Source organism: Haliaeetus albicilla, chromosome 7 (assembly GCF_947461875.1).
Source record: "Haliaeetus albicilla chromosome 7, bHalAlb1.1, whole genome shotgun sequence".
Classification (NCBI taxonomy): Eukaryota; Metazoa; Chordata; class Aves; order Accipitriformes; family Accipitridae; genus Haliaeetus; species Haliaeetus albicilla.
Window position 1 is genome coordinate 38704562 of NC_091489.1, and position 27618 is coordinate 38732179.

The window sequence follows — 27618 nt, forward strand, 5'->3', positions numbered from 1 at the left end:
AAATATTTCAAAAACAAACAAAAAAACCCTCCCCAAAACCCAAAAATCGAAGTCAGCAGCACTTGGCAATACCTGCAGAGGGTAACGGCCTAGAGCCGGGAGACCTCTGGGTGGATGGGTAACTTGGCGTCCTGATCCTGGGACCCTTTGAGACCACTGGATAGTAACAGGAACTAGAGGTCTGAGAATGCAAGGGACGATCCGGTGATGGTGGGTTTACAATTTCAGGTGTGTTTCGGCTGTCTTTAGGTAGAGTTTCTGTTGGTGTATAGAAGAGAAACAACAGTGTAAGCCATCACTGGATTCTAAAATTGATGATCTGATAGGGCATATATTACTATCAGGTTTCACTTGGAGAATCAGGGTATTTGTTAAATAAACACAAAGATTACTGCTTCCTTGCCATCAGATAATGTCTGTTTTCTTCCCCTAAGAACATTTAAAATACTTGCAGCAATACAGTAACTCTCAGCTTACACATGAAATTCCATTACATTTTAATAAAGTTTAAGATTCTATGTTTACAATGAAAACTATTGTAAACGTTTTAAAAATATTCCACAGCCTCACCTTCTGGGAACTGAAAAGGATAGGGTTGAGATTTTAAAAATTTTTTTTTTAACTCAACTATGGATCCAGAGAAAGCAATCTGGAAAACCAGAAGCAGCGTAGTACTACTATTCAACATGGTGTTTAACAACCCCCATATTACAGACTGACACTGACATTTGAATTACAATTTGAAGTTTTAGGTCACTAGAAAAATCTCAGATCTGTAGACTAGAAAGCATTACTACAGTAGTTTTCCTTTGCCTCAAGTTTTCAAAGTTACCAGTACTCTCAGGAGCTTAGCTCTTTTTTTTTTTTTTTTTTTTTTTTTTTTTAAAGTCTTAAGACACTGTAACATAATTTGGAAGCCTGACGTGGGTTCTAGTCCAAATCCATTGAAGAGACACAGGTCCTAGCCACTACCTGGCTTTCTGGGAAGGATACACTACAGCAAAAACATGTAGAGAATATACTTTTTAAAAGTCCTTAAAAGATTACCTGTAAGGGGAACTGGGCTATGGGCAATTGTTCTGTTATCATCATGCTCTACAGTGCTGTTGATGTCAGGTTCTACGACTGGAGGTCGGCACTCCATAATCTTGCAGGTATACACACAGCGCTTCCTGGCATCTGTTGTGCTCCAGTACACCCTGGAACACCTGGAAGATAATTCAAACATAAAACAATTTACTCAACAGTCAAGTAAACCTCAGCATTCCTATTTTAGATTTTCAGTTTCTCAAAATTGCAGGGGACAAAGGCTTCCTGGCACAACATGCTGCACACCTAGCTTAATCACAAGACTCCTGAACAGTGCATAAAAGCTACAGCCATTTTTGACTTCAGCGCTGGTTTGGCATCTAATACACTAAAAGACATCTAATCATGAAACAGCTTATACTCACTGATAGCCAATGGGAAACAACTTATCTTCACAGTCTGAGAGGTCATTCAGAATTCCTAAACAGTCTATCGTCATTGAACCTGAGCAGAAAGTGGAACAGAACAGTTCTGTGAACCAGATTCCAGCACGAAAGGTGCATCAAGTGTCCAGAGACTAGATCTTACCAATCATCATGTGGATATTCTCTGGTTCCAAGCCACTAAGAAATTTTCTTCTCAGACTGATCCCTTCAAAGTCCACAAAAACTCTCCTAAGAACTTCAAACCCATTCTCGGGAACCACCTGGAACAAGAATCCACAAAACTACTCATTAATTTTAAAGGAATCACCATGTGTGCGCTACGCAGTCTAACTCAATCCTCACTTGGTCTTTTGGTTTTCGAACTGCCACATGGTACCACTTGCCAAACTTGCCCATGCCAGTTGTATCACTGACTTCTTTTTAACAGCACTGCGGTCCAGCCCTTGCTAGCAAGGAACACGTTCAACCTTAATTTCTAAAAAGTGCTCATAGTTGCAGGCTAACCCCACCTTCAGACAAGGCAGGGTGCAAAAGAAGAGTCTCACCTCTCCTTTGATCAAGTCACGATGCCTCTGGCAGTAAACTTTCTTATCGTCCAGAAAGACACAGTTCTTGGCTCGCGAGCACATAAAATGATAGTTACTTGTACAGGAAGTGAGGCAGCAGCCTACTGTGGCGCCCGACTTCTGGCAGAACTCACATCTCTACAAAACCAAAAAAAACCAAAAAAACAAAAAACAAAAAAAAGTTAAAAATTAATCCCTTCTAAAACTGGGCTACCATTACTGTTGTCAGTTGTTTTTTTTCAGCACAGGCAGAGTTTAGAGTAACGCCTGACCTCCCACTTCATTGCTGTAACATTTCACTACCGTGACTCACGTGCACAAGTGAGACATGGAGGAGGAAGTGAGATGAAGAAGGATCCCTCACACACAACAACAACTGCATTTGCAGTTGGTTCCTCCAGGCCTCAGACTTTCTTGCTTGTACTCCATATCCAAGTGTCATATTTGCAAGCTTCACCAATTAATATGTCACTATTTCTCCTGCACAGAGTATTCCCCACGTGGGCAGCTTACTACTGGCTAAGAGCAGTCCCATTCCACTGCTTATGCTGTTTTAGTAAGTATTTAGGATGACATGATGCAATATTAAAACAAAACTTGGACAAACTAATTTCTAGTCATGCTTCCAGTCTCATTTCATTCTTCTGGAAAGTAAGCAACAACCAACTCACAATAGGAAGATTATTTTGTTTTCTAAGACTGCTTGGGAGTTCAGAAAAAAGACACCACCATCATCTTTTTGCAGTATTTAACAGAGTAGCTACATACAAGCTAGATGTCAAGGTCCTTCATCTATACTCAAACATGAAAATCCTCCTCGATCAACACCTCGAAATGGACAATACTTGCTTTCCATTTTTATTTTATACATACATAAAATTTAACCTAGGTCAAAATACCAGGTACAAACTTGCTCTCTCTCCTTTGAGTACCTCTGCTGTCATGACTTCAGACTGCAACAGAAGATCTGGCAAGTCCTTGTACTAAAGAGATAAGTGTTGGGCTTTAACACAGTATTTGGCCATGCTTTAGATATTCCACATTATTTTTAAAAACAGGTTGTGACTACAGATATGGCATCAACTGCGTAAGGTATAGCACTAGCAACTGAAGACCTTCTGAGAAAAACACGACTCCAATTCTCCCGTTACAAGCTCCTTTTTGTTGCCACAATATTTCTCAACTGAGCAAGGATAAAATAGATTTTCAAGTATCTTCAGTCAGTTCTATCATATATAGTGTCAAAAAAAAAAAAAATTGCACGGAGGGGACAGAGCAGAAAAAACACACACAAGGAATCTTTTAGCTGGGTTCCTGCCTTGGCTCTGTGTAAATCAGTGTGAAGTTTAACAAAGTATTCTTTACTTATACCCACCAGCTGCTTTCCCCTGATCACAGCCATGTGCACGTTTTTCAGAGAACCATCATCATCTTCAAATACTTCTGCTGACCATAAAGCACAGTTCACATGTGTCCATTCGTTTTGGCCAATATAGAGAAGACGTCCAGCATCCTAAAGAACAGAAGGAAACATTCTTTTTCAAATGTTATACGAGACACAGCAATGCACAAAAAGCATCCAGCCTATCCATAGTACTGAGTCTACAGTACTGCTTAAATCAGCTCCTATCAAAATGGGCACGTGCCAGACACTCACATTAGCGCTGTCATCACCGTATTTCAGGCACAATGCGCACTGCCTGTTGTCTTCTACATCCGGAGGTGGGTTAAGTTCAGGACTATCCTCTCTGCTTCTGTCAGAGCCTTATAGTTAAAAGAGAGAACACACTTTATTCTTGAAAGTCAAGGAGGCAAAAATTCATCTGGAAAGACTGTCAGTAAGTGAACAGGGTAGAGAAGCCGAACAGCAGCCTAGTGTTTTCCATAGCCAGCTTGTAAAGCAAGGAAAAGCACACATCAGCCTCTACGCAGCCCTTGTTCTGGGGGAAAAGAGGTAGGTGCAAATGTATTTCTGGGCCCAGGCTCAGCTCAGAAACATCTCATATGTTACAGCTTCCAAACGATTTCAGGTCACAGAGGTCTCCAAAATTCTTCAGTCGCATACAGAACCAATACCACCCTCTCCTTATTACTAGGAGGTTTGGAATGGAGCACTCTGGGTTTGGGACCAATAGTGCTGCAATCTGTTTTCTTACTAGAGATAGGTGGTGTAGGAGGATGTAGAGGAGTTGGTGAATCTGGCTCTCCAGGCCCTTTGGGTTTTGGAGCTGGAATGATTTTCTTCATCAGAGGGGGTTGTTCAGTGCGGTTGTTCTCTTCACGCTCCTGCCACTGAGCATAATTATGGTCAAGCGAAGGGGGCAGCACTGCATTCGGCAACATACCACTGCTGAAATGCAACAAGAAGTCAGCTGTGAGACCTGACTGCACCAGAGGACCTTCTGCCCTGTCTACCAGCGCTACGGACATTCAACATACAGTAACAACTCATTTAATTACTTACAGTCCACACATGCTCTCAACAAAGGCTATGATCGGTCACTTAGATTGCAAGGTTTGTGACGTGGCTGTCTGTTTCTTTTGAGGGTGACAGATACAGGAGGGCCACACCAAATGGGGGTGAGGAAGAGGAGGGGGAAGGAAGGACAGGACTGACAAACCAACACACAATATACCTAGTTCTAAATAATGTTGTTGGTTACTCTGCTTTAGAACAAGGAAGTGTGTACAAAACCTGGGAGTGGGATTACTGTTTAACTTCTAAAAACAAAACAAACCAAAACAAACAAAAAAAAACAGAGAGAGAAAAGAAAAAAGAAAAACAGAAAACCCAACCCCACAAACATGCTCTCTTCATACTTTTTGCTTGGACAGCTGGCAAACCACAGGGTGTCGCAGTCGGACACAGAACAATTACTTACTTGCTTGTTACTTTATTTGGCTCCCAAAATCTGGACTTTTTTACACTAAACCATGGAAAAACACGCTCCATTTGCTGAAGGAAAACAACACTCCATTAGAAATGTTATACAACATACCCAAAAATTCAAAGACATTCAGCCAAGATCTATTGTAAACACACAACTAGTAAGATTTCATTAACATCAACAACTCTGACAATGCATTACTTTATTCCTGGAAATACCCAAGCAATGGTAAGCGTGACGGACCCTTTGGATTCCAACAGCAACAAGCAGTGGTATGATACCAAGCAGATTTCAAAATAACTGTAGTCCAGCTCACCCGAATAAAGAAGGACTTGACCATGCTATTGGCTTTCTTAACTTCCGGCTGCCCTCCATCAGAATTAATGGCTGCTTGAATTATCTTCACAATATCATCGCTAAAATCCAACTACAAGAAAGTCACAAAATTTCACATTAACAGGATTGTCTCTTGTACAGCTACACCATCCACTAATTTTTTAAGGCATCAAATGAGCATGCAGATGACTAGAAGACTGAACCAGAGCATTGACTTAAAAGCAGAAAAATAACTTGGCTGTAAAGAAACAAGCAGCCCTCTGCATTTGCAAACTGGCTGGTAGAACTGGCCCATAACTGTTCACTTCTTCCTTCTACCAGGAGTTGACTGCCAACTGATTTTAAACTGGCTAAGCTAGCTACCTCACAAGGATTTGGCCAAACTCTGGCAACAGCACGTTTGCCTAGCACTTTGCAATATACAGTCTTCCTCAAGATTACAGGCTCCATAGGGAAAAAAGAGGAAAAGGCTTCTCCTTACAAAGAAAACCGACTTGGTCAGCATTTGCATTTTGTGTAAATGACCCCTAAAGACATCATCCCTCCACATGTGAATTATTAGTTTCCAGATAACTGACTACCATCAGTGTCATCTGGCTAGGCCTTCAGTTAGAATTTGCATGTGAAGGATGACCTATCCTGTTTCCATCAACATAAACATCTGACTAAGAGCAAAAGGGGTTTAACCAAGTGTCTCTGCTGGTTGGAGAGTGCCATACAACAGTGTAAATTACATGTCTTTGAGCCAACATTAACATGAGCGCTCGCCAGAATTATTTTTAGGAGAACGTTAACCTGTTTCCTTGTTCATAAAGAAAAGGCTTAAGCACACTCACTTATAAACACCACGGGTCATAAGCCATTCATAGGATCTATTATTAGAGCAGAACACTAAAACTTTGACATACCACTGAAGTGTAACCTCCTTGATCCATTTTTCTTTTCACTCCTTCCAGATCCAGAGGTTGCTGCTCCTCCTGCTTACTGACTTCTGTTAGGACAGGTGGATCAGGACCTTCAGGAGAGCTTCTGGATGGGATACTCTCTTCTGTCTCAGGATTTAAATCAGGTGGTTTTGCTGCCTGTTAACATCAGCAACCAGAGTGACATTGGCTATTGAAGTGTGGCTGCTACTCATGACACTCCCACGCACATTTATCAGCCCAGAGATTCTTGCTAACATGAAAGGAGACTCAAGTTCTGAATTCCTGTCCAAAACGTAGGGACAAAAATTAAAAGCTCTTAACCAGCTTTCTGCTGCTGACTTGTAAGGCACACAGCAGAGCAGAGTGATCACCTATAAGGATCAAACTCATTTTTCAGAAGTCTCATTTCTGAATATATATTTCAAGACTAAGATCCTGTTCTTCTGTCAAAAAAGCACCTTCACCATCACAGAGATAAATCCTCCCACTCCTTAAAGAACGTTACCCTATTTTTTTCTTTAGCTTCACAAGTCATATCATAAATACCCACTTCTTTGTTTCCGTAGGAAAGAACAAAAGAAAGAAAACAAAAATCACAGTACATATTGCTCTAAGTACGATAAAGACATTTTTGCAGTAGAATGCATAGCAACACCAGAATTCAACTGAATGCCAGGCAACACTTCAGGCCAGCATATATTAATAGGATGCAAGGCTCCAGCTTACCTGTCGATACCGCAGCAAGTGGCTAGTAGTTCTAGAATTCAACAGGGCTGTTAAAACCTGCTTTAAGGAAACCTGCAGCTCCTTTTCCAGTGCCAGGCGCCACTCTGCAGGATGCTGCTCTGTACAGTTAATGCAGGTGTATGCTACGCTCTCAGGCAAGTTAGAGAGTATCTCATACATTTCATCTGGAGACAAAAAAAATAAAGTAACAGTCTGAACTGCTTTACTGAAGGATGAACATAGGGAAAAACACCTACTCTGCACTTACTGTCTAACGGAAACACTTTTCACATAACAAAAGCATCTTGTGCTACTAACTGAGTGATACTGCAATTGAGGCAAGCCCTGCACTTTCAGGATGTCACTGACATTAATACTGGTTTACCTGTAGCCACTCTATAGGTATTTTTCAGGTTGGTCACAACAGGTGAGGGTGTTAACGTTAACATGGTAGCAAGTTCCAGAACTGGATTGCTTTGGTCTACTCACTGCCCCACGTTAAGTACTGAGGAGACAAGGATTTGCCTTACCAGAAAGGTTTTCACATTTGGAGTGGACCCAGCGGTCGCATTTCCCACACTGCATCATCTTGCTCTCATAGTCGTCATCATCGTAGCATTTGTCACAGAGAGGGCAAAAATTCCCTGCAAACAAGATGTGATTTTTATCAGAAGTTCAGCTTCCACACAGAGACGTCAAAGGCTAGGTGGTTACCTACTAGTGCGCTAAGGAAGCAGCTCTCTGAAAAACCCCACCAATAAGCTGCCAATACAGTTACATCTAACTTTTACAACACTGCAAACAACAGCCACAAAAATAACCTGCTTGGAAGACCACTGACTACTCCAGAATTTCATTACTGGGTACCCATTTTTTGGGGGGTAGTGAGGCTAACAAAATACTATATGCAATTAGCTTTACAGAGTAAAACAAAAGGACAAAGATGACATACAGACAAGAAACTAGGTGGAATAGTCAAGACTTTCTATACTGAGATTTTTCCCCAGAGTGCCACTCCTAGATTCAAAGGTGTCACATACAGTAACTATCACAAGAAGGAACAACCACTTGACAATAGGGACCTTGTTGCTTTTAAGTCAGGAGTCCTTTAAAATGTCTTTTTCTCAACTGCTACTTGAAACCCCAGGCCAACAGGTGTGTAACAATCGCTTTATGTGGTGTAGTGTTTAAATTCTGGAAGCCTCAAACTCTGACAATACCCCAGTCGTGACTTTTGTTAGCCACTGTAAAATTTAAGAGCCTGGCTTTCCTACAGAAAGGTATTACATGTGCTTTCATGCTTGACCCTAACACCAGCTTTCACTCCTGTCTGTACCATGACAAGCTCACCTGCCCTGCAGGCCCTCTGTTTGCTCTACACTGACACTGCCTGATGCAAAACTGAACATCTGAAGAGGCTCCTGCTGTAAAGAATCACAACTTTAAGTACCTTTAGCAAAGAGTTTGGCACAATCATGACACAGTGAGAAGTCATGAGACCATTGCGCATCCCACCCTTTGCCTGGTGTTGTCGATCCACAGCTCTTGCAGCGAACACATTTGGTACATATCTGGAAAAGGAACATGTTTGGCAAGAGTTACTTGCTTTTATATCCAGTAGTTTCTGTTCTTCAGTCCTAACAACACATTTCATAGTGTTTATTATTTAATGAGTCAGAATAAGGAGTTTCAAATATCAGAACTTTCACTAAAATACCACAACTTTCACTCCCTTCACGGTAGGATGCTGATGATGCAATAAGAAAAAAATGAAAATAAATCACAGCATAGTTATTCAGTCCTTCATATTTGCACTGTAGAAACTATCACCTTTCCCTTCACATAAAACAACAGCATACATAGTTGTGGCATTTCTTCTGACCTAAAATATGAAGTCTTATTTTAACAGTTTTCCAACTCTGAGGATATCGTAGTAGAACACACTTAAAAACTGTTAGTAACAAATACACTGTAGGCAAAGCTTTCACATTTGTTTAGAACAAAAACTTGAAAGACACAAAATAGCGCATTAATCCAAACTGTCTCTCAATACCAGTATCAACTGGTAAGTTTGTTAACAAAGTAAATGCTTCCATTCTAAAGAGCTGCTTCTGTGTTCTGGGACTATAATCAGAAGAATTAAGACAACTAAAAAAGCTGTAATCCCTTTAAAAATCCTGCTTGTTCAGAGCCTTATCAACAACCCACCTCATTATCTATTTCCAAATGTACCTTCCAATGCAATAGGCACCCTGCGTTAAAAGGCTAAACGATTGCATCAGAGCAAGCAATCTGCAGAGCTCTGGCCTGTGGCGTTACGATCGGTCAACAAGCAAATTACCCAAAAAAAGAAATCAAAATCCCTCACCCAAACTTTCTTTTTCTTGGTGGGTTTTGTTGGGTAGTTTGGGCCCAGGCACTCAGGGTGATAGCTGTTTCGGCACTTGTTACACTCCAGCAACTGCTACAAGAATAAGAGGAAAAAAGCATTGGAACAGAGACCCTTTGAAGGGATGCAAAGTCCTGGATATTTTTGTTTTATGTTGGATCCCCCATTTGGGGCAACAGGAAGAAGAATGGAATGAAGCGACTCGAGAAGCATTCTCCCCAGCGCACAGTGGCGCTCACGCAGAGACCCTGCACTTCCGCGCTTCCCGGTACATGCTCACTAGCTGAGCTCTGAGCAAGAGAAGCTCTGGGACCAGCGCAGGGGAGTGCCTGCCGGGCGGTTTGGGGGTACCTTGGTGGCCTGGTGCTGTCTCCCACACACGTGGCAGAACTTGCAGCGACGGCAGCACCAGTTTTCCAGCTGGTCCTCCAGGGGCCGCTCGCTCTCCTCTAAGCAGAACTTGTGGAAAGGCTCACAACAGACCTGACAATACACAAACTGCAAGGGGGGAGAGGGAGGTTTTAGCAAGTCAGAAGCTGCTCTGAAGTCCCAAACAAGCCCCCTCGCGCTCCGAACTACTTCGAATTCTGCTTTACAACTGACAGAACAAGGACTTCTACTGGCATATTTTAGGAGGGAAACTGTGTGCGTACTTCAGACAACCCAAACACATGCTCGTCCACCCAGACTAGGCATCTAGCAGCAAAGGGGAGTCTGGTACCTGCTACTTAAGTGTTCTGAGTACTGGCAAAGGCCTATAGGGTTCTTCAGGCTCTCCCTCCCTCGCTGTAACACAAGCCAACCGCACCAGAAGAAACACTCAGTGCAAAAGGAAGGGACATGCAGAGCACAGAGACAGATCTCTCCCCCCGTTCAGCTTAGGTGACCCATGTGAAAGCTCTTCTAATTTCTACGTATCCCCTACAAGGCTGGCCATACTAGAAAAAGAACCATCCTCAGGGCACAAACACCACAGGCTCACAGGGGACATTTGAACTGTTTGTCCCCTTGAGCAACCTGACTGAGAAGGGGATGGCTCCATGCCCCACTGGACCTTCATGGTCCTTCAAGTGCACTGATGTCCACATACAGAACTTAACAACCCCCCCTTTCCCCAAGTATTGTTCACTCATTGTAACCAAGACTTTTCTAGAGCGCTAGCATCACCTTCCCAGGACAGCTGGTCTGAAGATGTTGAGAAGGCACCTATCTATACCTGGAAACGCATTAAACACATCTTAATCCAGCTCTTTATGCAGCACCAGAATCTCTCCAGTCACGTTTCAGTAATGGTTTGCAGCTCTCAGCAGATACAGACATACCTGGGAAAGTCAACGCTGCCTAACGCCCTTTAACATTATCAGGCAGTCTTTTTTATTTCAAGTTAAAAGAAAGCAAAGCCCCTGCTTTACATCGGATGTAGGATTCCAAATTAAGAGGAGACATGGGTGCTCTCAGATATGCTATTCTTTACGCCTAATACAGTTCACCTCCAAAGTAAGCACCGCAGAAGTTTCCAAACCGATTTTAAATACCTTGCAGTTTAGTATCTTGGGACCAAGTTTAGCAAGGACAGATTTACAGGTGTTATTTTAGTTTCTTCTGGATTAAGGTCACGATATTTTTTATTTTTATTTATTTATTTTTGTAACAACATGGTGCTGTAACTAAGTCATCAACAGCAGAACACAATGCTTTACCTCCACATGTCCACTGCTGGCACAGAGAAAACAGACCACCCTGGGAGTAATAGGTACCGAGGTGACGATGCCTAACCCACCCATCTCCCAAACATTCTCCACTTCACAGTCCTCCTGAAAGTACAAAAGGATACATCACCATGCAGAATAAGGCAACACAACATCAGTATAAAGTGCTCACATTGATTGCTGCTTTATACACTCTGTGCCTGTGATTAAGTGGTCTCAAACTGTAATCATTTCAACTTCTATCTTGGTCTACTTTATAGTGTATATTGGAATAGTCACATCTCAGCGCTGTTCTTGCCAAGAGAGCTCAATAATACACTAGCCTTCCTTCTACGGAAAGCAAGCCTAAGGAACCAGACAAAGTTTTTCACGATTGCACAATTATTACTAAAAGTGAAATTTCAGAAGAATTATACTTTATTAAAGCTCCATATTTGTATAAAACACTTATGAGATCTCACTATAATCTCCAGTATCAACACTTATAGATGGACTGAAAAATTATTAGGAAAATATTATCTTTTATTATTTCAACACTGTTGTTCAAAAAAGTACATGATTTATCACTTTAAAACCCCAGATATACCCCAAATGTTGTGAATTACAAGTTACTAACATTTTCCCCAAATCTTGTTGGCTCAAGTTGTGGTAAGGTTTTATAGTTCCATCTTAATGGAATAATTCTTCATAAACCTCAAATTCTTGCTCATCCTCACACATTGACAGTTAAGGTTTTAAAGCTTTAAGTGTCTCTTCATCCAGTACTCTAATTATAAGACAAAAAAGGCATAACAAGCTTCTAAAAATCAACCGAGTGACTTGTCATGAAGGCTCCTATTTGCAGTTCTCTCTGAATGGTACCAGACACACAAACTTAGAAGTCACTGCCAGCACTCTTGAGGGACTCTAGTTCCAGTGTTTAGAGCCAGGTAACATTCAAATACTTAAAACATTTTGTCCTCTACCTTGAAATCCACTCGGATTCTGTGGACTCCATCTGTAGGTGGCTTTTGCTTGGAACTGCTTCCGTTAGTCAGAGTGCTGAGCAAATTCAGCGTGCTGCTTTCTGGCTTGCTTATAGGAGGGGGCTTTTCCTAGTCAAGTAAAGGAGCCTGCATTAATCCCAACCCCAAACGTTAAAACTTAACCAGTAATTATATTAAATGCTGTAGATAATTCACAGACAAAACCCCCAAACCATCACAGAATTAATGAGTGTGTGAAAGTTGCAAGAAAGTAACCATTCTGCCAACCATTTCTTAAGAGCATTCCACACGCAATTACATTTCTAATTCATTTTGCTGCATTTTCCTCTAACATCATGTTGTTCTCTCTCATCAGAGCGCTGGTTTTTATTTTGCTGCATTGGGGCAACTCTGGGTGTAATTAGTCCCTGTGCACTTCTCCCTCAGATTTAAATAAGACAATTTTTTTGGGGGGGTGGGGTGGTGGTTTGGGTTTTGGGTTTTTTTTTCCATAATGGAGTTGTTTCCGAGATGAAGGTAGTTCCATTTTTTATGGAAAAGCTAGCCTCCACCCCACAATGTACAAGCCTTAGAGACAAAGTTAACATCTGCCAGGTACTTTGGTATCCACATACTGCCACAAGGAAAAACCTAACATCTTTAAGTATAAAAAACCAAAAAAACCCAAACAAATCTGCAAAAGGGTTAAGTAATACAGTTCTACTTTCTAGACAGAAGTTCCAGGTTCTTGAAATTTACTGACTGTGTACAAAAAACAGTATTCACCTTTTCTTTTGGTTTCTGTTTCACAGGAAAAGTTGGACGGGGAGCAATTTTTTTCTGTTTGCTTTGTTCTGTGCCTAGGAAGGGGGGAAAAATTATGAGTATTTCAAGTAACTAACAGCCACCTGTAGAGAAGAAAAGGGAAAAAAATCAGCTGGGTAATGTGCGATGAATTTTAGACTAGAATTTTTCCACTGTCTTCTGTGACTGCACCTCATCAACTACGACTTAAGCAGTCTCCTCAAGGCGTGACCAGGAGAGTTTGCTCTGCTAAAAATCTGAACCGTTCTGGGTGCAAAGTCACAGAAGTCCCGGAGCGGCCTTGTTAGTCACTGTTCATGCTGTTCTGTACTATGTGCAATAGCGGACTATGTTTTTGTAGTAAAAGATTACATCCTTGTTTCACATTCAGACTGCGAACAGTCAACAGACTTAACAATATCGAAAACATACTTCAAGACTGCCAAGACTACGTGACTACAAATCACAATAAAAATGGCCAGTTTTCTCCCCGCCCCAATATACAGTGTAGTTCAATAAAAAGGAAGCCAGTTCTAAGCAAAATTTCCAAAATAATCTGCTGTAATTTCACTGGATCATAAAGCATTCATCAGTTTTAAAATCCAACAGCTTTTAGCGGTATTGTTACTTAACGTGACTCAAACATATTGAGGATAAACAGTCCCATTTACCTATTTCTGGCTGGGGAGTCTGCTTTTTCTTAGGCTCAGAAGTGGCAAGTTTAGGTGCTTCTTTTTTCAAAGGTCCTGAGCTTGGTGGCTGAGAAGGAGGGAGCTGTACCGGCTGGGATGTCTGCTTGCCAGTCTTTCTGGTACCAGATGCAGGGACCTGTTTTGGCTCCAACACTGGAACGGAGGAATTCCCATCCTCATGCTTTTCCTCAACAGGCTTACGAGCAGGCTCACTACTCTTCTTTACAGCATTGTCTTCTCTTGATACGATAGTCTGAGGAGTTTGCTTTTGTCCAGAGTCCAACTGGTTCTTTCCAGAATGGCTTTCTTTCTTTTCATTTGTCTTTGATTTCTTCTCTTTCTTTTTTGCAGCTAGGAAGAAGAAGCATCAATAAAGCAACACAGACAAAATAGTGTGACTTCAAAAGATTTGCTGCTTTTTTAAAACAAGGAAACAGACACTTTGATGTCAAAATTTTGTCACTCTGTCGTACAAAAGGGTACTAAAAAAAAATAAAGCATTTTGTCGGTAAAATTAATGCACTTGGCTTATGTTGCAATCCGTGTTCTAATACCTCGGGCCTCTATTCTGACAGAGCAGTAAGCAAAACCCTTCTGTAGTAAAGCTGATTCAGAGCTTAACTGTGCAAAGGAGGAAGCAGACTTTGTGTGGCGAAGTTCAGGGAGTTCAAGACAGCTGCCTCACCGCTGTCACACTAACACGCAGACCTCCAGAGGTCCAGTACCAAGAATGTGGGGATTTAACAGAACATGTATGAAAGCTCACTTAAGCCTTATGTTAGAGACAAGGAGGCTCCAAGAGACTCATCAGTCCCTGTGTCACTCAGGAGCAGGCAAACCTCTGAGAAATGCCTCACCTGAAGGACAGAGGGAAGACTGACCAGCCATCAGCAGCAGCTCCCTACAAAAGGAAGGAAAAACTACAAGTCCAGTGCTGAAAGAGATAGCCACTGTCAGGGAGTACATATGTTGCCTGCACTCACATCTCTCTTGCAACTTTCATCTGACATCAGCAGAACGGTCAGGCTCCCTTCTCAACATTTGGTTGCAGACTAATCTTTTATAAGCTTAGTGTAGCCACAACGACAGCACAAAGAGCAAAATCTAAGAGATGAAAGTTTCTCTGTTGTGCTGTACTCAAGCCAAGTCTTTTAGCCTACCTTTAGCTTGCTTCTGGAGATATGCTTTTGAAGGCATCCATTGTAGATTCTGACATTTCCTCATTCTACAAAGAAAGAATGTGTCATGAAATGAGAAGAAATATGCAGACATTAAGAGGGCAGTGTGTAAATACTCAACATGAAAAATTGAAAAAGCCATTATCAATACACCCACTACCTTTTTCCAAGCAATCTTTTTTTTTTCCCCATCCCCCTCCTCCCTTCTTCAGAGATATGTAAAAGAAACTTCTTATTTTCCTCTGTACTTTCCTTTTGGCTTTCTACACTCTCAACACAGTTTTGAGGTTAATAAAACTGCTTAGGTAACAACACTTTCACTGGTAAATCCCCCATCAATTCCATTTCCTAGATTTGAGAAGTATCACCGTACTTCCAAGAGCTCTAAGAAACCACATCAAACTCTCTCAACTGTAGGTTTTACATAGTCTGAACTGCGGCCATTTCAGACAAAAAGCAATTACTTTTGGAGTGGTATCGGATTAGGTGACCAAGCCTTTTTTCAAGCATTCAACTTGATTTCCTATTTTTCTTATGTTTAGCGTATGATGTCCTCTGTAAGTTGGGCTAGGCTTTGTTTCTGCCTTCATTCTTTTAGCAGGGCCTGTGGTTTTGATCCCTAGCCCAAGGCCTGGGCAAAGCTGCTAAGAGCGAGACTCTTTACAGATTGTAGTCTGCAGAGTGTTTTCACACAGATGAGCACTACACAGCAATCTGCACAACTATGCTTTATAAATAGCTTTCATACCACAACAGTCTTTACTTGTGCCTTTCAACTTCAGTTGCTGTCTTTTCAGACAGATTATCTAGTCTGGTGAAGTCAAGTTAATGCAGCAATTTAAAAAAGCAAGAGACATCTTTGTTATATGAAGTGTACATACACCAGATAAACATCATCTTGAAAACACAAGCTCTTAATAAACACAATTTGGGAGAATAACAGATCAATATTTATGTACACATTGCCTTCCTTGTAAAAACCCATACTGCCTAATGACAGCCACTGGTCTCACACCAAATGCTTTTCAATGCTATGCCAGTTTTGTCAAACAGGGGAGAACAAACCAGAAGTGAACTTCAGAGAAAGAGCTCGTAACAAGCACACCTTGAATCACGATCTTGACTCTTTAATTACACTGTTTTCAATCCCCTGCCGCCATCCAGCCTCAACCCAGGGCAAATTCACTCAAACCCTGTGCTACGGGGTTAATCTGCCATTCCCTGTCCCCAAGCGTGGGTGTGCTTATCCCACTCAGCACAGGGATTAGCTGAACAATTTCTCAGACACACACTTACTTGCAGCACTGCTTCTTTATATTGCGCCCACCAAACTTGGGTTTGTCTAGACAGTTAGTACAGACACCACAGTCCTCTGGAACTTGACAGCCAGAACACTGCCCACAGCGCCTTGAGCGTCGGCCCTTCTTCACTGGAGGTTCTTGCTGTGCCTTGTTTCTGGTAACCGGCTTAATTGGCTTGATAGGTGGAGCAAGGGGTTCAGCCTCTTCTGAGCCAGCTATCGATGACTTATCTATCAAAACAAATTTCTAATGTGAATTCACTGATGTCAAAGAATGTTTCAGGAACATCTAATTTGCTAATGGGATTTATTCCATTAAGCGTAAATTCATCTGCAGAGCCACACAAGGGGTGCATGTAAGCGTGTATGTATACACACATATGTACATGTACAGATGTATATGTACACACACCCCCACCTCAGCAGAACAAAAGTTTAGTGCAGAACACGTGTTTATAACAATTACCAATGGTTAAGAGGATTAACCCTGTTTGAGAGCCATTGTAACGGAGAGCCCAGAGCTGTTTAACATACTTTCCCTTGTTAATCACTTGAAGTCCTCATTTTAAGCAGTCAACAAAAGCTGACTTTGTATGAATCCACAGACGAAAATTAAAAATCTTAACGCACCATCATTCCCCATGGAAGACAGTATCTTCTCCCGTTCTTCCCATGGTAAGGCACTCAGAGTGGGCATGTCATCAGGAAACACTGCTCGCTTGCGGCCCAGTGCAACAGCTGCTCTCCTGCAAACATGTTTTATTCGTGGTCCTCGGACTGATGTTTCTGACGAATCACTCTCTTGTCCCTAGGTTTCAGAACGTGAGAACAGACAGTATTCATAAGAAAGATACCAAAATGAGGCTGGGAAGCATGCAATGGAAGCTTCTAAACAACCTAATAAGAGTTAAATTGTATCTTAGCTTGCACATTGTAAGAATTGGGATAAAAATAAAGACTCTCAGCCTTCTAAGCCTCGGTTACCCGAGAGGATAAACTCAAATGAACGAGAGGTTTTACTCATTCAGAATTACAAGCTAAGTTTCTCCCTGCTACTGGAAAGCAGACTTGCTCATGAAGCTGTGTTATCAAGAAATCAGTATCACAAAAATCAGAGGTGACTGGAATTAGAGTAACACTCAGTGCTAACTGATCCAGCAGAAGCCAGATGTAAATCCAGCTATTTGATAGCTTTGTAGCTGCTGGCCTTTAAGATGAGGGGCTAAAAGACATGCAGCATTTTAGTGCAGTTTTCCATGTTTCCATCATAGAATTCTGAAACATTTCCGACTAAAAGAACTCCTCCAAGCAGGTAATTGTGAGGGCCTGGGCTTCTTCTATAACCAGGCCAGACATACAGAAGCATGCACTTCTTCATTTCAGAGACAAAGGCTTTTCTATTTAAAATATGCACTAGTGACCTTCAACACTAGTGCCATTAAGGAAAGTAAAAGTTCAAATAAAAAGGAAGTAGTCTCTGAAAGTGTATTTCACCTACCTTTCTGGCAGCTAAAGAAGACTGCAGAAAAGGGTGGTTTTGGGGTGGGGGAGAGGGAAGAGAGGAAAGCGGTAGGAAGCAGTCCCCCAATCAGATGCAAAATCCCAATGGATTTTACTCCTGCCCATAAGTGACAGACCATCACTGTGTAAAGTTAAAAAAACAGAGAGACCAAGACCAACTTTATCTTCAGAAGCCAGCTTTATGCTCAAGAAGGGCCTACAAGAAACATCGAGGCCGAGACAGACTACTGTGGTTTGCTGGAACCGTGCTTTTAAGAGTGAGTACTACTACTCTAGATGATCACTTTGCTTAGATTTATTCAGAGAAACCCAATAAGCAGCTATGCCGTACTGATCTCTAAAAATGCACACAGCTCCCCCCTGAGCTGACTACACAGCAGCTCCCTCTCCCCCTCAGCTTCTGCCCAGGGCTTCTCATTTTTTGGATCGTTTGCCATCTGTTGCACTAACAGCTGCTTAGCTTGGCACGTTAATTCTTCACGCTTAGGATATGAAAGCTACTTGTGACTCTCAACGCAAGTTCAAAATAAGATGCACTCTACAAAAAAACCCCAAACAAAACCAAATTCGGAAAAAGGAATACCTGTGCTTTGGGCTGATCTGCTTGTTTGAGGGACTTGCTCTTCTCAATCTTGTACAGCTGGGCTTTTGCCTTTTTCAGAAGACTGGCCACCCTCTTGTCAGTCATTGGCAGTTTGTCTGCTTGAGCCAACATAGAGCTGATGGAGGAAGCGGAATGTTTAACAGTGCTTGACGAAGGAGCAGAAAGACGCAGGGCTTTTTCCTTCTCCAAAGACGGCACAGCAGGGCTGAGGTCCAGATCTGATTTGTCTAACCCCCCTCTACCTTTCTTGGACGTTTTGGTTTTGATGGCTGCCGTCTCTACCAGAGCAGCAGTGGAAACGTCTGCCGCGGGATCTAATGCTGTAGCCTTCTTCCGCCCGGCAGTTTTTTTGGCAGATGATGATGCTGCAACGTCTTCGCTGACAACTTTTTCTTTGGGCATTTTACCTACAGGAAACAAAGCAGAGCTACTCTGAATTTCTGACCCTTTTCTCCTTTTCTCTTTCCTTGACTCTCGTTTGTTCTCCTTTTCTCTCTCTCTGTCTTTCTCTCTGCTCTTGTCTTTCTCCAGGCTTTTATCAGCGTCTTTATCTTTGGAGGGTTCCTCTGCTGCCCTGTCCTTGTTTCTGCCTCTCTCTGTCTGGGGACTTGATGTGAACCAGGGGAAGAGAGGAGTAGGGCTACTAGATGAGAAAGGCTCTGCCGGAGTGCTAGTCTGCTTCCTCGGTCTCTGGCTTCTTTCTGCTGATTCCCCAGACTGTGTTAGGGAATGGGAAGGAAAAGTAAAAGTTGAATTTAAGGCACTAGTGGCAAGAGAACTAACAGAAATGCTAGTTAATGAGGAAGAGACAGAAGACTGCGGGGTGAGAGTTGTCAGGTCAGAGGTACTAAGTCTCCCGCTTCTCGTCCTCATGGAGTGCGAAGGAGATCTGGGTTCCGATCGGATGGGGCTAAACACTCTCCTCTTCCGCTTCCGAGAGGAGACACCTGTTGCAGAGGTCCCTGTAGCGGTGCGACCAACCGACGAGGGCAGAGTTACAGATTCAAAGATCCTGGAGTGGGCCTCGCTCGGTGTGAATCTGGGCGCTCTCAGCAGAGGACTTCTCTTGTGCATATCAAACCTTGTTCCAGAGTGAAGAGAAAACAGACGTGCTGGAGCTGTCGCACCCGGCGTTGAGAAGCCAGACGCAAAGCCAACGTCCTCCGGTGTCAGCGGTGGGGGTCTAAAGTTATCAAATATTGGTTTGCGAATAAGACCCTCTTTGGCATATTTTGCTGATGAGAAGTACTGTGGTTCTGACCTGGAATGCTTCAGGGAGGTCCACCTAAACGTTGGCTCTCGCAGTATTGACTTACGTTTCTCTTGCATCGGTGCAGCAGAAGCAGGAAGAAAGGGTGAGGCTAATGGTATGGTAGGTGGCATAAGCCAAGGGGTATGGTCCGAAATGCTGGAAGCAGGCTGCAGCGGTGGCGGGGGAGTGAGCAAAGGGGGAGGAGGAGAGGAGGAGGACTGCTGCTGCGGCACGCTTGGTAAGGCCGACAGCTTTTTAGCTGTCCTCTGGCCAAAACTTCTTTCTGTTATCGAAAATCTTCTGTTTCTCCTATCGCCGTTATCGTTTTCAGGGGACTGAGAAACAGGCAATGGTGCATGAACTTCTGGAGTATTGCTTCGCTCCTCAGAAAGAGCCTGCATCTCCTCGGAAGCCTGGGAGTCTGTAGATGTATCCACGCTGGGGCTACTGGACCGCGAGGAGTCCGAAGACATCTGAGACGAATGCTGAGAAGCGGCGCTGGACTTTTCACTGGAGCCACAAGATGTAGCGCTGAACCTGCTGTTTGGTGTGGATTCTAGTCTGGATATTTTAATAGGAGGATCGTAGTCTTCATCCTCAATGAACCGTTTGGGTGTTTTAATAATCCGTGAAGAGATAGCACTCACAACCGGCATGATGAACTGTCGGATATTTTTGAGCTGGGTTCTCCCCTTCCTGCCCTGCAGTTTGGCGGCTTCTTTCTCAATCTTTTTTTGTGCTCCCTTTTTAGCCCTCTGCAAGAGTTGCTTAGCAATTGTGGCATCTGTCCTTTTGGTGGAAGGTATAATCCTAACAGGCTTAATCCTGCGTGGACTCTGTCTGACAGCAGTCTTCTCTTCTTTTGTAAGAGGTGGCGTGCCATCCTTTTCTTTGCGAATCCTTTGGGGTTTCTCCAGCTGTGAGTTTATGACTAAGGTTGAGGAAGTCTTTAAACGTTCAGAGGACGGTGGCCTACCTCTCCTGCGCACGATCTGAACGCTCTTCCTCCCAATCTGAAGTTTCGCCCCAGGCTTAAATTTAGATTTCAGTGGGGAGAGCTTACTAGTTCTTAATTTCTTGATTTTAGTTGCTTGCTGAAATGTAGTGGATGGTGACCTTTTGATTTTTTTCAGACTCTCTTTTTCTTCTTTACTGCCCTTCTGAATGTCCGATGAGTCCTTTACTTGCGACAATTTGAACTTCACACTCGTAAGCGCTGGAGGTCTTCCTCGTCTTTTTTCCCCACTCTTCAACTCCTTCTTCTTTACTTTCTCCATGGCTGTAGTTTCAGACTTGCTTGAGGGGGAACACACTGATGAAGAGTCTGACAGTACAGCTGAGCTTCGGTCAGAACTGCTCCGGGGCCTCCCACGAGGTTTCCGTGGACTAGATTTAACTGAGAGGGAAATAGAGAATGCAGAGCACATGTTAAATTTCTCCGAGTGTTGGATCAGCATTACCCAGGTCGCATAAGTATTTACTCATTATCAGTCACACTGCCCATACAAGTTGCCAAGACATTTCAGTTAATTGACAAATAAATATCAAGTTTTATCAATACATGTAAACAGTACCTTCCCAACGAACCTCTTCTCCCATATAAAATATGAAGCAGATAATTTTTTTTTAAAACGCAAGCTTGCCTTTTCACAACAACTATATATGCAATGGCACAAAACCACTATCAACCTAATGTTGAGAAGGAATGGTAATTCTTAAGGGCATATGCCACCTTTCAAACACATTAAAAGATTTTTAGTATTTTTTTTAAAGCAGACCACAGCTATTTGATGGGAGGCGGGGGGAAATCCTTCTTCTCTAGTACCATCCATCCACACTGCTAAGGGATAGGTCAGTAAGGCAAGAACAAGGTACAGGGAGAGGTTGAAACAAGGTAATTTACTACAAAAACTGTTTTTAGCTTTGAAACACAGTTAGCACTTGGCATTACACTTTGAATCGTCAAGCAGATGTGCAAGACTTGATTACTCGCCTCTACCAATGCATTTCAATGCATACCCACCAAACCCAGCTATTCCAGTTCTGGGTCTTCACACAGCTCTGACAATGTACCTCATTCTTTGCTTGAAACACCCTATTAGCAAGGGTCTCCACAGCAGAATTTGCTCACAAGGCGAAGCTGAGTAGATCATTGTGGTGAAGGAGCAGAGAGCTGTGGTGAGAGCATTTATCAACAAGAATCTAAATCAAAGCTGAACTCAATTCACTGGCAGTCCCATCATGACTTGATCCTACATCTTGAAAGTTGAGAATGCAACAACTTAGCTACGGCTTATCCTCAAGTGTTCTATATTTGTTTTGTTTCCAAAAAAGTGAAGGTTCCAGTTATAAGCGATAATGAGCCTATTGAAAGATACTGAAATATTCCAACCAGTTTTAGATCCTTACTACTAAAATAATTGCCTCTCCAAAACACTAACATGAGGTTTCGAATGCTGGTTTCATCAGCATAACTCTTTTACTCAAAGTTTCCCTCTCCCGTAACAGATCAGGTGTAAAGAGTCCAAAACTAACTGAGTTGAATCCAAAGATGGGGGTAGCTTTTATGGTGGATGAGATGTGATGGAACAAACAAACAGGAGAGGCACAGCAAAACCATCACAAAGCAGAATACAAAGTCAACATCCAATGCTGCGACTTGAACATACCTGTGGGGGACCTGGTGGGACTTCGTACTTTGACTTCTTCATCTGAACCAAAACCTAAAAACTGTTCATCCTGCAATGAGAAAGTGGATGGAAATTTCAAGACGTGGGTATTAACATTAAAATGAACTTCCCTACGATCAAAGCATGAAAGGGCTCTAGAGGATTTTCCCTCCCCAAGTAACATACTGGCATTTGTTCTTCTAGCAAACAATTGCTAAAAAGGAAATACAACTTTTACATATACATATAAAGCAGCTACAGTTTACAGCTGCGGAACGATCAAAAAGAGTTATGGGGAAACAAAGGACAAGTATGTATGGAAACAAACCCTGAACGCATAAAATATGCTGCTCATATCAAACCACAAAGGTCTACTCTTAGAACCTATTATTCAAACTACCCTAAAGACATACTCCAGCAAAAGAAGTGTTTCTGTGTTTATTTTTCTAGTACAAATGTAGACTAACTTCCTCCAAACTCATGCAAAAGCCCTTCTGGATGAGCAGAAGCCTCTGAGGTCTGTAATTCTGCCTGAGCATCCTGGAGCTCGAACAAGACCTCAAGGCTCGTTCCGGTCCCTTTCTGACAGCTTCCTTGAGGGAGGTCTCGCCACCTGCTCCCACAAGGCCCAACAGTGACGCTTATGGCCTCTGGAAGGAAAACGCATGATTTCAGGGCCTTTTTGGACCAACAGAGATAGGCATGCCTTCAGATGAATCCCATCCCATCAGCTCTGTCACACAACAACCTCCAAGCCTGGCTAAGGAACAAGTAACAGTAGACTAAAGCTAGTGATGGGAAGACAGAGTCATCCCTAAGACGCAGGTATCATTCATACACTCCACGAGCCACAGCCTGTCATAGCACTAAATATCTAGAAACACTGCAAACTAGTAAGGTGGCAGAACAAGCTTTCTCTCAGAGGCACCAAAGCTTGTTTCCTCTCCCATGGTTCCCAGCAAAGTCACTACCAAAAAAGCATTTCTTGCTAGGGGACCACAACCTTTACCAATTGTTATATTTCATAGAACAATGAAATTAGTAGCCGTGTAGGTAACATTATGAAACGTCAAGGACAATTCTCTGAAAACCTGACTTTTGCTTACAGTAAAGGTGGTTTTTCTTGTTGGTTTGGGTTGGGTTTTGATTGTTTGGGTTTTTTTATTCACTTCAGACTTTGTCTTTAGGAGAGGTGAAAACCTGACTTCCATTGTAAAGCTTTTCCCTCTGACAGAGGCATGATGTTCAAGGCACTCTCTTCACATTAAGACAGGTTTTTCAGGGAGTATGCAAAAACATCAATCCTACTCGTCTGCCACCAAAATTTCTGACACATTTTTGGTTTTACGTTGTTTCAGCTCTCCTAGTCCGATTTCACCTCAAGTATTTCTGTTTGCCAGTCCTAAGTTTCCCCCAAACTTTGAAAATTGAGATGTTGCTTGTGTCTTGCTTCTTTGAACTGCTGTGCAATGTGGCTGCATGCTAGAAAGTAACTATGCTGCTTCTGTAACTACTTGAGTCCACAAAGAGCTTTGAGAAGAGCAGGCAGTACAAGAACAGTATCCTGAAAGTACAAAGGTGCAACACTGTGAATAGGAGAAGGTAAGCTGCGCAAAGAAATCACACCGTTTCCTGATGTAGCTTGGGCTGGATAAAAGACTTTGTCGAAACACTGCCTTTTTTCTGCCTTGCGCTTTCCACATGAAATTTCTAATTCATCTATTTACAGGACAGACCACGAAGAAAATCTCAGCTAATCTAGTTTTAATGAAATTAAACCAGGCGCACCGAGACCCGTACCTTTGTCTACAGGAAAGTCATGATGTGATAAAAAGCAGCAAGGCTTAAGACAAACTATTTCTCAAAATTTTCCACTTGGTTTCTGTTTGATGAGCCTCAGTGTTGAGCAATTAAAATAGAGTAAATATTCTGAAGAGAAGGCCATTCAAGTTTTCAACACAGATAATGCTCTACCGAGCCAAACACAATACATACAAACTTAGGCTGCAGTTCATAATCACTGTAAGCCATTATCAGCGCACGCTGCTGGAGAAGGGGACAGTCCTGCCCTTCCTCACATCCCTGCTGCCTATCTGCTCTTTGCAGTTGCAGTGGTGATGCCAAGAAAACCGGAAAAAAGCAATGATAAAGCAATGTAAAAGAAATAAAATTACGCCCAAACGCGTTATTTCTACCCAAGGAACCTTGCGTCATGCAGAAGCCCCTGAGACCTTTCCCTGAAAGGGAAAAGCTACCACTTCTCAACTTTCATCCTACAGTAATAAAAGCCGAGTGAGAAAGGCTGTGGAAGTGCCTGGCTGCCCGCTCCCAGCACTGCGGATCAGTGGCCCCGTCACGCCTGCCTGCCGCTCCCCGAGCACGTGGGCTTGCTGCAAGATGTAAACACCGCTGTGCAGGCACTGCCTTCGCAGGGACACGCGCCTGGGGAAAAGGGTCCCCGGCACCAACAAAGGGAGAGGCTGTTAACAGAGACAAATTCGGGCTGAAACGGTCTAAACACTGAGAATGCAAGCAGGAAAATAACAAGCCTCCTACAAACAGTTAGGTTCAGAAACGTAAAGGGAACAGCCGCTCACCCCACGCAATTTCTTCTTTGTTAGCCTACCAAGAATCGAGATTGTCAAGCATTTTCAAACACAGTCGTGGCCTATAGCATACGCTGGGTACAGAAAGAGGCCAAATAATGCTGACTTTTGTGTGTCTGAGCACATCTCCCCCAAGGAAACAGAACTTACTGCCACAAGCAGAAGACTCTTAAGGCATGTATACAGCCGCTTACAGTAAAACCCTATAGCGTGCTTGGTGAAAAAAAAGAGATAGCAGTGGTTTCTTTCCAGGAAACATTTCACTCCCAAGTCTCCCAGCTCTTAATTAAACAGCTCCCCAGCACTTCATTCATTTGCTACGTGGGAACGGCTCTGAGCAAGGGTCAGCTCACGGCTGTACCTCCAGAACGAACCATAACGCTGCAGCCTGAGAAGCACAGCCCGACAAACATGGAGCCCTCACTAAGGCCCTGCCAACACACTCGGCTCTACGTACTAGTCACGTTTCCAACGGACCACTTCAAACACTAAACAGACAAACAAATTATTTTCAGGAAGAGTAACAGACACAAAGACTTACTTACAATATTGAATTAGAGACCATCCCTGCCCAGAGAGGCAAGTAAGTTCAGTGTAATCTAAAATAGATTTACACTACAATCAGTTACCAGCTCTTGACTTAAATGTGCATGAAACGCCTGCTGTTGGCCAACGACTGCAAACCTCCAGTAACAAAGAGATGCATCTAATAATAAATGCAGTCTCACACAGTTGCAAATAAAAATAACCTCCCATGTAATAACAAAGTTGTAACAGGGATGAGTACGTGCAGTTAGACCTTAGGAACAGAGAACAAGTATGCATTTAAAGTTACGACTTGACAGTTTGGTGTTCAAAGGCACCAGTGTCCCATGACAGAAGTCTATTCTCTACTAACTGCTCTTCTGCCCAGAACAAAACACTGGTCCTGAAGACACACAAGAAAGCATAGCATGGCTTTCTAACACTCCAGCTACCCCTCCACCTTTCTGCACTCTTTATGAAAAGAAAGAGGTATTTGACTTTTACTTTCCCCAAGAAGTTTGCTCCCATCTGCTTTCCCACTGCCTGGCCCGGATGAGGATTTCCTTGTAAGCACATGGTGAAGATGGTTGGAGAGATGAGGAAACAACGCATAATTTCTGCAGGAGGAATTCCCCATTCCTGCTATGCTGAAATGCTTACCCCCACCCCAGCTATCACCAAACCACTCTGACAGATACACCTTCTCTACAAATATTTGGGGGCTGGGACCATGAAGCGAGTAACAAAACACAGCTAACAGTCTTGACTTGCATCTGCCTCCAAGTTCATGCAGCTACTACAAATGTTTTCTTCATTTTGTTCCTCGGGGTCCTACAATCCTTATTATTTTATCTGCGGCTACTAAATCAGTACCTTCTGTATTTTTTACAATCGCCTGTCATAATCCACAACTGGAACCTGCATTATTTTTAAGCCAAGCGCCATTACCTTGCTCTTCCAATGGGACACATTAATTCTGGCTCTGGCCTGATATCCTGGGAATTATAATTTTTTCTCGTTTCCTACCAAGCAGTCACCAGAAGTGTCTATGGTAAAAAGGCTCTCTCCATAAAATGATCACTCTGGCCTCATTTACAACTACAAGTAGCACGGCCAACACGTCATTTGTGTTTGTTTGGTGACATCTGTGAGCGCATCAGTGACCTCAAAACAGTCGTTCTCACCATCTGAGAAGGCAGCCCTGTAACTTATCAGAGAAGATCAAGAAGGCCACTAAGCACCAAGCACACATTTGCCAGACTAAACCATCCAGTCAGCCTCCATACATCAAAATGCAGTTTTGAGGCAATTAAAGCAGGAACAACTTCCCTCCAGTTTTTCAGAAGTGACTGTAAAGCACGACAGATGGAGAGTGATTAAAAACCATAATGGTTTTGAAAGTGACCTCATTTACCTGAGAAAGAATAATGCAACACAGAAAAGGTCACTCAGGATTATAAGTAAAAGGTTGAGGGAATGCTTGCCTCACATGCAAGACATGAAGCCTCTCTAAGCAGGCAAGGGGCAATCTCTCCATGGGCAGCAGAGCTTCCACGTACATCTCCCACTCAAACACTACACTACCTCAACTGGTTTAAACCTCAAAGTTGTGAGCAGATGAAGAAAGGCTTTTCCTGAAGTAACCCAGCTACTACAAGAGCAGAAAAGTCGCAAGCAAATCTCTATTACAACATTCTTGAGCAACATTACTTTTCAGAGAATTTCCGACGAACGATCCTGGAGGAAAATCCGCCTTCAAATGAGAATTTATCCTGAAGGTATTAACTGATGTTCCGATCACTCTCTGAGGAATAATAGTATAAGCCGTACCACTATGGATCGATGAAGTTGCGCAGGACTGTCATCAAAGCTGTCAGAAGCACTACACCAGCAATGCATCTGTTCCAATAAGCTCCTGAAAAGGTGTATTTAATTTTACAAGAGAGACATCTGAACAGTGCTTTACATCTCTTCCCGTTCACCATCTTGGTTTTGGCCCCAATCATACAGCACCTCATCCTCTTGGAGAGAAGCTATTTTTAGAAGCTCATTCAGAAGCCTGCTTAGTAACTACGGCACAATACCTAACAGACTCCTCTTCTTTCACCAGAGTAAACATCCTCGGAGGTTGGCAATAAGTAACTCCGAGATAAACGCTGGGTACACTCTGCGCTCGTGTCAGGAGTGGAGTCATCTGGGAGTTCAGGAAGGTGCTTCCCAAGTGATTGCTTGCAATGCAATGTCACCAAGAAGTGGCAGGGCACTTGGGGTTACTGTTATGTACCGACTCAGCTGAGGGTCCACTTGTCCTTTCGTTCTTTAATTAGACGAAAGCTCTGAATGGGAGTGACGCACAGACTCTGCTGGGGCTTCGCCTCGAAACAGCACCGATTGACATAGCGTGTCCTGAGTGCACCGAACAGCTATTGGCTGGGTCACCTCCACACCACAACCCCCCAAACAAGAACAACGAGAAGATATACCCCT

The 27618-nt window shown here is 42.9% G+C and overlaps 1 protein-coding gene across 3 annotated transcripts in view; it reads right to left on the reverse strand.

Annotated features, from left to right (window-relative positions):
• Positions 1-27618, reverse strand: part of KMT2A (lysine methyltransferase 2A) — a 49383-nt gene that overhangs the window by 15208 nt on the left and 6557 nt on the right. Inside the window, exons 2-26 of one of the 3 annotated variants that reach the window (XM_069787851.1) lie at positions 22001-22070; positions 18059-20727; positions 16585-16762; positions 15951-16185; positions 14637-14701; positions 13456-13827; positions 12767-12840; positions 11981-12109; positions 11007-11120; positions 9658-9804; positions 9286-9378; positions 8368-8488; positions 7448-7561; positions 6918-7102; positions 6174-6347; positions 5246-5356; positions 4924-4997; positions 4198-4391; positions 3699-3805; positions 3417-3554; positions 2021-2179; positions 1618-1735; positions 1455-1533; positions 1048-1208; positions 73-258 (exon numbers count right to left, since the gene is read on the reverse strand). In XM_069787851.1, the coding sequence (XP_069643952.1) occupies positions 73-258; positions 1048-1208; positions 1455-1533; positions 1618-1735; positions 2021-2179; positions 3417-3554; positions 3699-3805; positions 4198-4391; positions 4924-4997; positions 5246-5356; positions 6174-6347; positions 6918-7102; positions 7448-7561; positions 8368-8488; positions 9286-9378; positions 9658-9804; positions 11007-11120; positions 11981-12109; positions 12767-12840; positions 13456-13827; positions 14637-14701; positions 15951-16185; positions 16585-16762; positions 18059-20727; positions 22001-22070 (6067 nt within the window). Of the gene's footprint in view, positions 1-72; positions 259-1047; positions 1209-1454; positions 1534-1617; positions 1736-2020; positions 2180-3416; positions 3555-3698; positions 3806-4197; positions 4392-4923; positions 4998-5245; positions 5357-6173; positions 6348-6917; positions 7103-7447; positions 7562-8367; positions 8489-9285; positions 9382-9657; positions 9805-11006; positions 11121-11980; positions 12110-12766; positions 12841-13455; positions 13828-14636; positions 14702-15950; positions 16186-16584; positions 16763-18058; positions 20728-22000; positions 22071-27618 lie in introns of all 3 variants that reach the window. The other 2 variants (XM_069787852.1, XM_069787850.1) reach the window with 2 other exon arrangements.